The sequence below is a fragment of the Pelodiscus sinensis genome, chromosome 1, assembly GCF_049634645.1.
Source record: "Pelodiscus sinensis isolate JC-2024 chromosome 1, ASM4963464v1, whole genome shotgun sequence".
Lineage (NCBI taxonomy): Eukaryota > Metazoa > Chordata > Testudines > Trionychidae > Pelodiscus > Pelodiscus sinensis.
Genome location: NC_134711.1, coordinates 223,174,122 through 223,188,381, shown reverse-complemented (window position 1 = coordinate 223,188,381; position 14,260 = coordinate 223,174,122). Strand labels below are relative to the sequence as shown.

The following is a 14,260-nucleotide window of genomic DNA, read 5'->3' as shown; positions in this document are numbered from 1 at the left end:
GAGCGATTTGGAGATTGTTCAATCATTCGCTTGCTTTAATTTTTAAAGTTTACTTTAGAATTGTGTGGTTGAACTGAAACAAGCAATCCCTTAATTTCACTGGCAGATAAATTTTATTGGAGATACAGTATCTGTATTTTAGGAGCTATAATTCCACATTAGTGCCAAACTCACCAATTCAGAATATCACAGAACTATGATAAAAGTTTGCCTTTATACCATGGTTGTGATTACACCCCAAATGAATGTACCTAATTTATTATTTTATTAACTCTTGATCAATCGTAACATCCCCTGTTCAGGTTTTTGACATTGTAAACACTATAATCTAAACATTTTTATTTTGCTTTCTGTAACGTCTCATTAGCTTTTTAAATGTTATTTTTCCAGATAATATGCATAAATTCATAATAATTCTCCAGTCTGTACTTTAGGGACAGAGAGCCGAAGAACAGTGAGAAACCTAAAAGAAGTAATTGGCTGATTAAAATTCTTCATCCAATATGTGTGTGTGTTTTTAATAAAAAAAATTTCGCAACTAGTCAGGGTAAGTGAACTACCCAGTGTGATTAGTGTCTAGTGGAAAAGAGGCTTATTTAAATGACGCAGGTATGAGGATCTCTGGCAGAGTGCTGAAGGAAAATGAGCTCTACACAAGACCTTGACTATCCTCAGATCTTATTTCAGTATACCAATGGGTTTTTGGTCTCAAAGGTAAGAATTACAAATAATTCGTGGAAATTCTATGAAAACTCAGTGGTAGAAATTTCCAAACTTAATTGGGTGGTTATTTTAAATCTCAAAAAAGGAAAAGACTCAATACAAGTGTTCCCCATTTTAACCTCAGTCTTCTCATAGTTTGTCGAATTTTAACTTGAAAGAGAAAGGATGAAAGTTTGCAAAAACCAAAAAAACAAAAAACCTGTAACAGACATTTCCCTCAAGGAGGGCCCAACCCTGAGAAACTTTATTCAACCCTCTTGAATTTAGGGGCTTTGGGTAAAGGAAAACCAGTTTTCAACCAAGTTATATTATTATAAAGTCTTCCAAATGACATTTTTACTAAATTGAAATTATCCACAGTTGTTCCAGTCTGTTTTGTTAATAGAATATCTGCATGTACTTTTAAATGTTGGGTTTTGACATAAACAGACCACAGATCCAAATGACTTTTGGTTTTGATTTTTGCAAAATCCAACCCCAAATAATACAGTTTTGCAAAAATATTCTCACCTACCGTGAATTTAGCATATATGTATTTACCTTGTGCTGAAAAATAGAATATAGCTGCTTAGTTATATTTTGGCAGATTGTATTTTGGGGCGGAGGGGAGGAAGGGATTACAGATATAGTTTTAATGACTGTCTTTCAAGAAACAGAAAGGTAGTATGGCAGAGGTGGAAACCCAAACAATTAATTTCCTCTTTTTAACATTTTTTACAAACCTATTTGGAACACTTGTATTTAATATTACCTGCTCTGTTAAAACCCAACATAGAAAAACAATGACAGGTTGAGTGTGTGTGTGTGTGTGTGTGTATGAGGGGGGGATTAAAAGCCCAATGAGTTTAGTTTTCTAAGCACTCAAAAATTCAGAGGATGGCCACCATTTTCAAATTCAAACTCTTGTAAAATATTTTGAAAGATAATCTGAATGTAATTTTTATTCCTCTGGATAGTTTGTTTTTCTGAAGAGGAAAAGGGGAACTCTGTGGATCTTTGCAAAAGATCATGGTGAAAAGAAGATTAGAACTACCACATCTGGCATTCTGTTAAAGATTTTCTATGACAACAATAAAATTTACAATCTAGCATTTTTAATTCCATGCAAGATAGAAAGACATAAATACATTTGCTAGAATTCGGGCACAGGCTATTAGATCTGTGTAAGAGCTTCAAGGCTTATAAAATAGTCTCTGATTTTGATGCACAAGATTTTCATTAGGTTTTTTATAATATGTCCTTTAATCATACAATAGTGACTTTAACTGTGATATTTGAAGGGCCTATTCTAAATCTACAAGGGCAAAAAAAAAAAATGCATACACAATAACTGTCCCTAATATGTGATCATTTTCCTAGCTGGTTCAGCAGGAAACAAAAATGGAAGAAGCAGTGCAATTTAAGCAATGGTATCAGTGCTAACAGCAATGCAATTTAATCACAGCATTGTGATGGCCAAAAAACATGTAATGGTGGATTTTGCATTTCTTGTGGAATTTTCTCACCTATGGATCTGTGCTCATCAGTGGGCATCTTCACATTCTTTTACCCCACTGCCCTCACCTCTGTTTACTTTCAGACTATGTTTACTGCCTGTGAATTGGGAGTCTTTGATCTCCTGCTGGAGTCAGAAGGGCCCCTGCCTTCCAATGCCATTGCTCAATGTTTGGGCACCAGCGCCTGTGGAATGGAACGGTTACTTGATGCCTGTGTGGGGTTAAAGCTCCTGGCAGTAGAAATGAAAAGTGAAGGAGGTAACATTGTCGGGAAGCGAGAAGACTAGTAATCGAGTTGCTGTTGGTTTTAAGGACTCATTAAACAGCTGAGTGATAATATTAAAAAGCAAAAATACCAGACTGAAGGAGGAGGTGAAGCATGATTTGAGTAATCTCAATGCAGCAGATTTACAAAGCCTAAACTTGGGTAGGAGTAAGAGTGTCAAACAAATTCATAGCTACTTTCCTATCTCTCCTAAGAACCTCTTTAACTGACTGGATGGACCAAATTCACGAGTAATATTAATTCATCATGAATAAATGAATTTGAGTCTAAGCAGCTGTAAGGGAATCTAAGAGCACATCTACATTGTGGGGGTTTTCAATGAGGAAGAAGGGATCTCCTGAAAGAGGGGGATTTTCTGAATTTTGGCCCAGTGTAGAAGGGCCACATTTCAGAAAAGCCTCTTCCGAAAAAAAATCGGAAAAAGCTGTAGTGTAGACCTAGCCTAAGAAAGGGTTGTAAGATGTGTAATGAACAGATAGTGTAGTGGCCAGTATAAGGTATTAGTTATACAAATGTAGATTCCTTTAAACTCTCCTGCTAACTTGGCCAGTTGTCTTTATATCTTTATGTGAATTATTTTTATTTCATTACGTGAGGTTTCAGATTTCCTGATCTAAAGATATGAGGTTGGACCTCACCTGGTATACATTGGGGCCGGCCTGAGCCCTTTTGGCACCCTGTGCCCGGATGCATGGCGCATGTTCGGGCCTGCCTCCCCAGGGTGCGCAGGTCCACCTCCAGGGTGCACAGTGCATGCGTGCGCTGGCTACAGCCACTGGTGTGCAGCTCTGGGCCTGCCTCCGAGGCGCACGGTGCATGCGCTGCCCAGCCCGGCCCAGCGTGCACTGCTGGTGCGCGTACAGGGCCCCGGGACCATGGGGGGGAAGGGCGCTGCTGGCCGGCACTGCGGGGCTGGCGCTGCGGGAGCTGGGCACGCGGCGTTTGATCGCAGCTGTAAGGGATGGTGCACGCCCCTTCCAGCTGCCATCAAGCGCCCCTCATCGGTTGGTGCCCCGGGCAGCTGCCTGGCTCTCCCATGCCTCTGTCCGGCCCTGGCAGCACCAGTGAAGTTGACAGAGCTGTCTATGCTTATTTACATAAGAATGGCCATATTGGGTCAGACCAAAGGTCCATTTAGCTCAGTATCCTGTCTACTAAAAGTGGCCAATACCAGATGCCCCAAAGAGAGGGAACACAACAGATAATCCTCACACGATCCCTCCCCTGTCCTCCATTTTCAGACACTTACACCACATGAAGGTATCTCTGAGAGATTTAGAACAATAAATAACTTGTAACCTTGTCTCTGGATAATTTAAGCAATCTTCAGTTCCAAATGATCAATTTAAATTAGTCAATGACAAATGTATTTGTGCCAGGCCCCATGCATACAAACCTCTTCACAATCACTTTACTCACTTGAAACCTCTGAGTGCTCCTCGTGAATCACACCTGCGTGCTCTCAAGATCTCTGAAGACTCTGCACTGTTTTTCCATCACCACTGGTTGTCCTCTGCAGGGTAATGAGGAATAAGAGTTGGCTTGTTCCAGTTTAGCTTGATCCACTTCCAAAATGGATTAAACATCATTGGAAAAGACACTGATACGCCACAATAATAGTTTGTCACCATGGGGAACTCTTACCAAACAGCTATTCCAGTACATTTCATAATGTGGACAAACCCTGAGAAATCTGTGTCCTCTTCTGAAGCCACCTACATCCTTTCTATGGCAACCAACCCAGCTGGAGAACATAAATGAGGCAGCATCCACCTTCTAAAGGAAATGGAGTTGGATGCTTCAAAGGATTTTTTCTCTGTGGCTGGACGTAAAGCACACACACACAGAGACTGGGAAAATGGGGGGACAGGAAGGGAGGCTTCAAATACCCCTGTCTTCCCATCACAGATGGGAGGAATAGATTTAAAGGCTGATCTGGTTTTCATTGAATTCAGAAGTTTGCCTCTGCTACACCAGGGCTAACACATTCTATACTCACCCATATGTCTGTCCATTAAGGACCAGCAGCACAGTGGGGCTACGTCTACACTGCATGTTTATTTGGGAATAAATTGTTCCAGAAGAAATTCTACAAAGTAGCATATTTTGAAATAGTGTGTCTACACTATAGGGAAGCTTGGAAATAAGTCCAAGGCAGCCTCCCCTAAAGAGGCTGCACTACCTCAATTTAGAGCCCTAGAAAGCACTGGGGAGTAATTACTTGGAATGGCCTGGTGGAGGAGCTATTTTGAAATAGCAGCACTTGAACGTCTGCTATTCTGAAATAGCTATTTTGGAAGAGGCGTTATTCCTCATGGAATAAGGTTTACAAATTATTTCAAAATAACAGTCTAGCTGTGTAGACGCTTGCATGGTTATTTTGGAATAACACTGCTATGTAGACGTACCTATGTAGAGCTTTGCATCTGTGAGATATCTTCCATAGTTAGCCAGTGAGAATACTGAGATCCAATAGCAGGAGATGGCCTCAGAAGTGTCTGAGCTATTCAAGTTAGAGTAATGGGTGCTATTATGTCCTGGGGACTTAACTCTCCCTATTGCTTTCCACATTGGGAAGAAAAAGACTGGGATGTTTAGCGTTATTGTTGAAATAAGATGTTTGATTGAGCACGCACACTAAACAGTCTAGTTGAAGAAGATGCCACGGCAGCCATTTGGCTTATACAATGTCCTTTTGCTCTTTTATAAAAGACATGCTGCTGCTGCTGATGGATGAACTTTTTGACATCCTGGAATCCACCATGCCAGTATGTGAAGAAGCAGAGGTGCAGATATGCTATACTATGCATCCATGCCCCTGGGGCCTCCACCACCTTTGGTCTATTTAGAACAGGGAATCTCCTGCAGTTGCTTTGTTGTTTTTGTTGCATTTCTACAGCTTGCTCTTGTTACGAAGATTATGCTGTAAAACAGGCTTTTCACCGTGACAAGGCTTGTCAATGTTAATTTGCCATCTTTCTTCCTTTTAGCCTTTTATAGAAACACAGAGCTTTCTAACCTCTATCTTACAAAAGCAAGTCCCAAGTCTCAGTATCATAATTTGATGTACTACTCCAAAACCATCTATCTGTGCTGGCACTACCTGACAGATGCTGTGAGGTAAGGAGAAATCTTATGTTGTTTGTACAGAATTCATATGTTAAGAACCATTGCAAGAAACTAGGAGGGCAGGATAGTTCAGTGGTTTGAGTGTTGCCTTGTTAAACCTAAGATTTGTGAGTTCAGCCCTTAAGAGGGACCATTTAGGGATCAGGGGCAAATCTGTGAGGGGTGATACTTGGTTGGGAGGGGAGGGGACTGGACTCAATGACCTCTCAAGGTCCCTTCCAGTTCTATGAGATGGGTATATCTTCATATAAAAAAACCCAGCTTGCTACACTTATGCACCTGCTCAGGAAGAGGTGTGTCTCTGAGAAAACAAGAGAAAAGGAAGACATATGTTATCCTCCTGGGTGTGTTGCTCTGTCTCATGTAGTGGTACTAAGGGTGTGTCTAGACTACCTAGTTTTGTCGACAAAAGTGGACTTTTGTCAACAAAACAATACCAGCGTCTACACTACCACGGAGTTCTGTCGACATAACGTTGACAGAACTCCGCCGTTTTGTCGACGCTGGTATACCTCATTTTACGAGGCAAAACACCTTCTGTCGACAGAGTTCTGTTGACAGAAGGTGTTATTGCCTGTAACGTTGTGTCCAGACTACGGAGTTCTGTCGACAAAGCGGCTTGCTTTGTCGACAGAACTCCATGTGTCTGGACGCAAATTGTCGACGGAAGTTTTGTCGACAGTATCTGTCGACAAAACTTCCGTCGACAAAACGCGGTAGTCTAGACGTACCCTAAGACTGCTTAGAGACTGCTCTAGCATTAGCTAACAAGCATGTAGCTTTTAGCTCATATAGTACAGCCAGGCTCATGCATTTAGCTCCCAGTCTTCCAAGTTCAATTCTGCCTGCCAACCCCTAGGGTCTGTTTGCATTACAAGTGGAGGCTCATCTGAAATATCAATTCGGAAGTCTCTGAAGCTTGGGATTCACTTCCTCAGTTAAGGGAAGTATGGAACCCACATACCTTCTGGACATGGTGCTCTGTCCCATGTAGTGACATTGAGACAACTTAGATATTGAGTCTGCTACAGTGTTAGTTAACAGTTATGTACTGCGTAGCTCATGCAGTAGAAGCTTCTGCATTTAGCTCCAAGTTCAAAGACAGCCTGTGTCTATTGATGTTACAGGTTGACTGGTAATTGTTTCAGGAGCATGCTGACCTGCTAAGTATCCCTATTATTACATATGTGTATTTTTACTAGTGCTTCAGTGGAGGAATTGACTGCAGATTCAGAAAACACACTTCTGGCCTTTGCTTATTTGGTCTGTCCCGAGATGAATATTTGATCATGAGAGCAATTTCTGTCCTCAGCCAGACAGAGGATGAGAAATAGTGACTGATGGATGCCTACAGGGATTCTAATGGATTCTGTGCTAGCTGAGTATCTGAATCCTGTCTCTGGTACATCAAATACCTTCTCTGCCTTCTTCTTCTTAGTGGCTTCCAATAATGGACTTTAAATATTAACAGAGACTGATTTCCTTTCTGAGTCTTTTGGTGTGGCACAGACAGCTTTCAAAATGAGCCACGCAATCAAACAAAGGGCAACACTTGTAATGCCAAAGGTGATTTACATTAATAAGTTTAATAAAACAGGTACCTTAAGTCAAAATTGTCATCAATACATAAAATGTTAAACAAAAAAAGTGCTCAAAATTTTTATTTTTTTAAAGAGATGGGAAAAACCAGTACGAGCGAGCATTTGGTGTTTCATCAAAAGACCTCTTTGAGGCTCTCTACAGGTAATGATAAATTCAGTATTGAGATAATGTTTCTTTTTTTCTATCTGACTGTGAAATACGATTCACATGAAAACCCTTCATTTCAATAGTATCCCATGTTGAGAACCTCTGGCACTTCTTACATGTTTGTCACTTTAGTATCTAAGCATATAGTTGTTACTGGCAACCTATCATGACAAATAAATTATGTAAACTAGTTCCTATTATGGAAAATTCTGTTTAATGACAAACATCTGAGGCTCCTTAGGCTTAGCATGATAACACACTGCTAGATGCTAAGTGTAATGGCATTTTCTTCCAGTAAGTCTCGTGAAATAAGTAAAAGGGTAGATTTATGTGTAATATTTTGAATAGAATCAGTAAAAGGGTGGATTTATGAATAATATTTTGAATAGCAGTAATGTAAGTGCTTTTAAATAGTGATTAAAGTAGTTTACAGTACATGCTGGCTAAGAAGCAGGGTTGAATAGAGTATTTGAACTAAATACTCTATTTAGTGGGAAAAATTGTATGATGTTAGCCATCAACAAATGTGTCCTAATGTATTTGTGCTACAATTGATGTTCTTTCAAATGATTAGATCAAAAGAAGAGATGATCCAGTTCATGTATGGTTTAAATGCAATTTGGAGTATATGTGGTAGAGATGTGATTGCAGCATTTGACCTTTCCCCTTTCACTGGCATTTATGATCTGGGAGGTAAGTGTCATCAGAACTCTGAAGTGTCTTTTATAATCTCTGGATAAATACTGCCCTCATTCTACGGCCCATGTGAGTAGTGGAAAAACAGGACAGACTTCATGGCCAGGATCAATCACAAGGGAAACATTGTCCATTGTGAGCCAAAGTTATATAAAATATGGAATTGATAAAAGCATTATAAAGTGGAATGTTTACCTCAGTCTAAAGGACTTCATATATCTGAGTAGAAACCTATTTGCCTCCTCATTGGTTTGGTAGGTTTTTTCCTGCCAGTGCTCAGGAAATTGTGCCAGAGCAGCTTCCAGGACATTCTTCATTTCATTCAGTGACTTTAGGATGATGAATTGCCTACATACTTCTTACCCCAAACAGCTTTGCCATTTTCTGTTTCAATCCTGTCAGAATTTACCAGACAATTTCCATTTTTACTTCTGCCTGGCTGTTTTGCTCTCCCATGTTTCTAAAACACACAAAGCAGAAATTAAATCCGACTAACAAAGGGGCGGACCGCTTTGGTGGGCCCCTAAGCAAGGTGTGGGGGTGATTGGCTCCATGGGCAGAAGGGACGGTGCTAGAGCAGCCAGACTTCAGCACCACGTGGAGTGTAGCATGCTCTTCTCCCCAGCCCTCAGAGCTCTGTGGCTCAACATTCTGGCAGCAATTTAAAAGGCTCAAGGCTCCAGCTACTGCAGTAGCAACAACTGCAGGGGGAGTCCCTGGCTCCTTTGAATCACTAGGCCCAGGCAACTGCCTCTTTGTCCCCCTCTGTCTGAGGGCCTGCTTCTCAGCCTCCAAGGCCTTTCAATATGTCTCAGATATGTATTATGTTTCCTTGCATTGTTCAAAACAGGCCCTTTGCAGCTCTAGTCAGCATCCCGGATTGGACCGTTAAAAAGTCCAGTTGGTGGTTCACCCCTGCCTGCTATGGCTCCATGTAGCTCCTGGAAGCAGCAGGATGTCCCCCTCACCCAAGCTCTAGTCCTTATGCATAGGGACAGCCAGGGGGATCTGCATACTGATCTACAGCTCCCATTTCACTGAAACTGCAGCCAATGGGAGCAGTGGGAAAGTCACCTGTGCATGAAGCAGTTCTTAAAGCTGTCTGGCTGTGCCTTCACTTGGGAGCCAAAGCGGGGACATGTTGCTTCTTCTGGGAGTTGCTTGAGGCAAGTGCTTCGTAGAGCCTGCACTCCTTACCCTCTCCCATTGTCCAACTCCCTGCTCGAGCCATGATCCTCTTCCTGCCTTTGGAACCCTTCCATTCCAGCCTGGAGCACCCTATGGCACCCAAAACTCCTCATCCACAGCCCCATCTCAGAATCTAAATCCCAGCCAGAACCTCACACCTCCTACACCCTCACTCCCTGCCCAAGACCTCATCCCCCTGCCATTCTCTGAATTTCTCAATCCCAGCCTAGAGCACCTCCTGAACCCCCAATGCTACACTCCCAGCCCTACCCCAGAACTTGCATCCCTACCTGGAGCCCTCATACCACTCCATGTCCCAGACTCTTGCCCTAGGCCTGATCCCCCTCCCACATTCTGAACCCCTTGGGATCAGCCCAGAGCATCCTCCTATTCCCTAAACCCTTATTCCCAAGCCCTCCCCAGAGACATTTTCTCTCTGGGACTCGTTTTCCCATCTGTAGTATGGAGATAACAAGATGTGCCTCCTTTAGGAAGTGCTTCGATATTTATGGATTGATAGCACTCATAGATTTTAAGGTCAATGGGGTGCAAGAGGCTAAATGTTGTTCTTATGCTATAAGCCTGCTTAATGGTTGAAGATGGGAGCTTTAAAACAGAAGACTGGTTAGTCAATTCTATCTAGGGGAAATATCTGTGGTGATAGGTCACTCGTATTTTAGCTTTTAGTTTCTGCTAATCCTGGTTGAAATTTTTTCAGAATATTTTCATAAAATATTGACATTTCTATTTTGCAATGTTCAAAAATTCCATGTATTTAACTTCTCACATTTTATGGTAACTCTGATATAATTGTTTTTCATTACCACTAAACAGCTTTTCAGTGAAATAAACTTCCAGATACTGTTTCGATTTTTTTTTAAGTCCTAAAATCTTTCACTTTTTTTTGTATTCAAAATGGCAATTTTTTTTAAAGACGAAAGCTCTTCCTTTGAAAATTTCCAGCAAGTTGCATCTGCATCACCTTGTGTTCTTTTCTTTTCTTTTTTTTTAATACCTTTTATAGTCCAGTGGTTAGATCACGGGACTGGGAGCCAGGAAAATTGGGTATTATTCCAAGGTAGAGAGAGGCTGGGAGATCAGGGAGAAATCACTTAGCTTCTTAGTAGCTTAGTTCCTTCTTCTGTAAAAATGAATAGTAACATTAACCTATCTCACAAGGCATCATGAGTCTGAGTTCATTGCAGTCTAAATTTCTTGATATTATAAAAATGCACATTATTATTACATTTGAGTAGTTACCCTCTATTTTGCTTTCACTGAAAGGAGGTGCAGGTGGTTTGGCCCAGGAATGTATTTCTTTGTATCCAAATTCTACAGTCACAATTTATGACCTACCTAAAGTAGTGCAAGTGGCAAAGGAGTGTTTTGTGGCCCCAGAAGAACGTAGGATCACTTTTCATGAAGGTAAGCTTGGTTCATTTTAGAAGTGTCCACATATAGTGAAAACTGTGCCAAGAGTTTCATGGCACCGGCGTATAATGAGCAGTGTGTGCCATTTGAGCATGGTTACTCACCATATATCAAGAGTTTGAATATTATCTCGCTTAAACAGCAACAGGGCAAAGAAAAAAAACAACTCATTCTGTGTCCTCTTTAGTCCTTCTCAGTGTCATGGGGAGAGGAAGAGGGGGAAGGATATTGCTTCAGGGAATGACTGTGGGCAGGTCCAAACCATGCAAAATTGTTGAAAAGTGTAGGTTGTGTAGATTAGTGCAATGTGACTGTTCACAGCATCCTATCAAGATGTCCCCATTACATTTGGATGGATAAATGCATCTGGAATTCTATTATAATATAAATTGTGCTGAGGCATGTTGCTTTTTAATGTTTATTTCTACTATTTAAATCAAAATAAATGCTCAATTGTGAGAGCTAGGGTGGAGGGAGGATTGGAGAGATATTGAAAAGGGGTCCAGTAAAAAAGGACAAAATTGGAGGGAGATGGAGAGGAAGAGGGAGAGAAAGAGACAGGAAGGGAGAGAAAGAGGGAGGGAGGGAGGAAGGGAGAGAGAGAGAGAATAAATAAATATGAAATGGGCATATATGCAGGCAGATAAAGACCTTTATCACCAAGAAGTCCAATACTAGGAGATTTGTCCATTGAGAGGGCTGTAACTTTTCTTTATTTGTATTACTGTACCTCCTAGATTGGATAAGGGATATTAAAATTAAATGAATGTACAAGAGGTGAAAATTTTTCTTTTTTTTTAATTTTTTTGGTTTTGTTTTGGTTCATCATCCCTTTCCATTTACTGAACTGTGTATACATTAATTGCTGTCTCTTCAGGGAAATTGTGAAGCACTAAAATGTTTTCCAAAGAATCAGCTATGTCTTTTAAATGTTTGACTGCTTACATTATTCAGACCTCTTCCACACTTAATATGAACAAACCCCTTCACACTAGCCCATGGCACTGTGAATTTTTGCCATTCAGTGTTAGTCACTGGTAAGCATCAACCCTGAGCACGACAAGCCAGAAAAATGTAATTTCCCAGGTTGCCTCTTGAGGAGTTTTGGAGCCAGCTTGTACTTTTTGCAATAGTTTAATTTGAATTTAAAATGGTGGCTTATTCAGCCCTGTTTTTTCTTTGTTTTCCTTTTGTTGTAGGAGATTTTTTTACAGATCCAATTCCAGAGGCTGACCTGTACATTGTGGCGAGGGTCCTGCATGACTGGGCAGATGACAAGTGTATGCAGCTACTAGCAAAAGTCCACAAGGCTTGCAAGACTGGTATGTATGTTGTCCTCTTTGCAAAATAGAGAATTATATACATTATTTGTTTAGAACAGTACGTTTGGTTTTTTTAGAGTGTCATTTCATAAATGGTTAAGTAATGAAACATGCACTGAAAATCTTTTTCCTTTTAAGTCAGTGATTTGTATCCAGAACATGTAAGTGAAAATGGCCAATGTGAACATTGTCACAATTGGTTTCTAGGCCTGGGCATTTTACTTTGGACCTGCAAAATCAGATATTTAAAATTGTTTTGCTGCCTAATGGGGTTGCCAGGTATCTCTAGGATTTTTGAAAATTGCCAGGCTGCTATGGGACTTGATTTTCAGAGATGCTGAGGAACCAAAGCTCTAGTTCATTTTAGCTGGAGTAAATAAATGTTTCAGTCACAGCAAAGAGATTTCAATTCACTCTATACTTCAAGTACAGGAAATATTAACTGATGCATAGAATCTTGCTTGCTATTTTATTAATGACTGTAGAAGTAAAACATGATTTTTCTTTTCATATAAAGGGGATCATCAAGGTTATGGAAACCTCTAAAATGCAGTTGGAAAAGAAGATTCAATCAATGTGTTTGTTTTAAAATCTCTTTATTCTACCAGGTGGCGGAGTGTTGCTGGTTGAAACACTTTTGAATGAAGATAAAACTGGGCCTTTGGAAACACAGCTTTACTCAATTAACATGTTAGTTCAAGCTGAAGGAAAAGAAAGAACACCAACTCAGTACAGCACATTCCTCACAGCAGCTGGATTCAGAGAAATTCAAGTCAAGAAAACAGGAAAACTCTATGATGCCATTTTAGGAAGAAAATAATTCTTTTTCGTTCTTCTCCACTGTTAGATATATACAAGCAGTGAAGTGATCAGTTTCTACTAGACTGCAGCAATGAACCTGGTTCATAGTTAAGCTTGTCACTTTCTTTGTAAAACAATAAACTATTAGAACATTCACTTATTATATATTTTGAGCTTACAGAGGATTAATGATCTGCCACTTTGAACGTGACTCTTGTTTGGCTTTGTACTCTAATTGGGGAAATAAAGTCTCAGAGGGGGATGCTCATTCATTTTGAGCTACAGGTACACTGTAGACGTACCCTAAGAATCTTGTACAATGTATAATGAATGTATAGTGTGGAGGCCAAAATATTAGTTACACCAATTTTGAGTTCTTTAAAATCTTCTGCTTGCGTGGGCAGTTTTCTTTCTATTTGTATGTTAATTTCTTTATTTAATTAAGGGAAGGCTTAGATTTCCTTATCTAATGATATAAGGTCAATTGCTGGTATCAATTGCTTGAACTTCATAGAATTTGGCAAAGCTATGCCTGTTTACACTGACAGATGGTTCCGATCTCTACAGTGTGTAGTCTACTTTAGAAGTATTTCCAGATAGCTTAAGAAGAGATGTGTTCAGACAAAGTATCCCTGAAGGCAAACCCTAGGCACAGAAAGAAGCGTCTTTACTATGTGTTCTCTGCTTTCAGCCTGACTTGTATAGTCAATACAATATCTGATATGCAGAAATGAGGAGAAACTCCCCTAGAGAGCAGGAAATGACTGTACCAGATATAGTATCGATTTACTTTTCCTAAACTGTTGTATTCCAAATGCAGCAAAGATTGGTGGATCTTTCTGTAAATTCCACTCACACATCTTGCTAATAAAAGCAATAGTAGCGTGCTTTAAGGAAACAAGGACATTGCTTTTAGAAATGATGTGTGTTAAACATAGGAAACATAGAAATGTTGTTTTGAGAGGCATTTCAAAGAGTAAATGACTTGTAACATTGCCTATAGGAAATGTAAGACATCTACAGTTCCAAATTATCATTTAAATTAGTCAATGAAAAATGTAATCAGCCTTTGGGCCAGGCCCCTGCATACAACCTACTTCACAAGCGACTGGGATTTTTCAGTTTAGAAAAGAGGAGACTGAGGGGGGATATGATAGAGGTGTATAAAATCATGAGTGGCGTGGAAAGGGTGGATAAAGAAAAGTTATTTATTAGTTCCCATGACAAAAGAACTAGAGGACACCAAATGAAATTAATGGGGAACAGGTGTAAAACTAATAAAAGAAAGTTGTTCTTCAGACAGCGTGTAGTCAACCTGTGGAACTCCTTGCCAGAGGAGGCTGTGAAGGCTAGGACTATAACAGAGATTAAAGAGAAGCTAGATAATTTCATGGAGGTTAGGTCCATAAAAGGCTATTAGCCAGGGGATATAATTGGTT

The 14,260-nt window shown here is 40.2% G+C and overlaps 1 protein-coding gene and 1 long non-coding RNA gene across 2 annotated transcripts in view; one reads left to right on the top strand and one right to left on the bottom strand.

Moving 5' to 3' along the window:
* The window catches only part of LOC142827028 (uncharacterized), a 39,797-nt gene that overhangs the window by 21,708 nt on the left and 3,829 nt on the right, over positions 1–14,260 (bottom strand). The window contains exon 2 of the long non-coding RNA XR_012901391.1: positions 3,925–4,018. This is a non-coding gene — a long non-coding RNA (uncharacterized LOC142827028). The remainder of the gene's footprint in view (positions 1–3,924; positions 4,019–14,260) is intronic.
* Positions 643–13,460, top strand: LOC102457160 (acetylserotonin O-methyltransferase). The gene is made up of 8 exons (XM_075920502.1): positions 643–714; positions 2,303–2,477; positions 5,496–5,625; positions 7,309–7,377; positions 7,958–8,082; positions 10,555–10,692; positions 11,898–12,020; positions 12,629–13,460. Exons 1-8 carry the CDS (start codon positions 643–645, stop codon positions 12,838–12,840), a joined length of 1,044 nt encoding a protein of 347 aa, XP_075776617.1. The 3' UTR covers positions 12,841–13,460.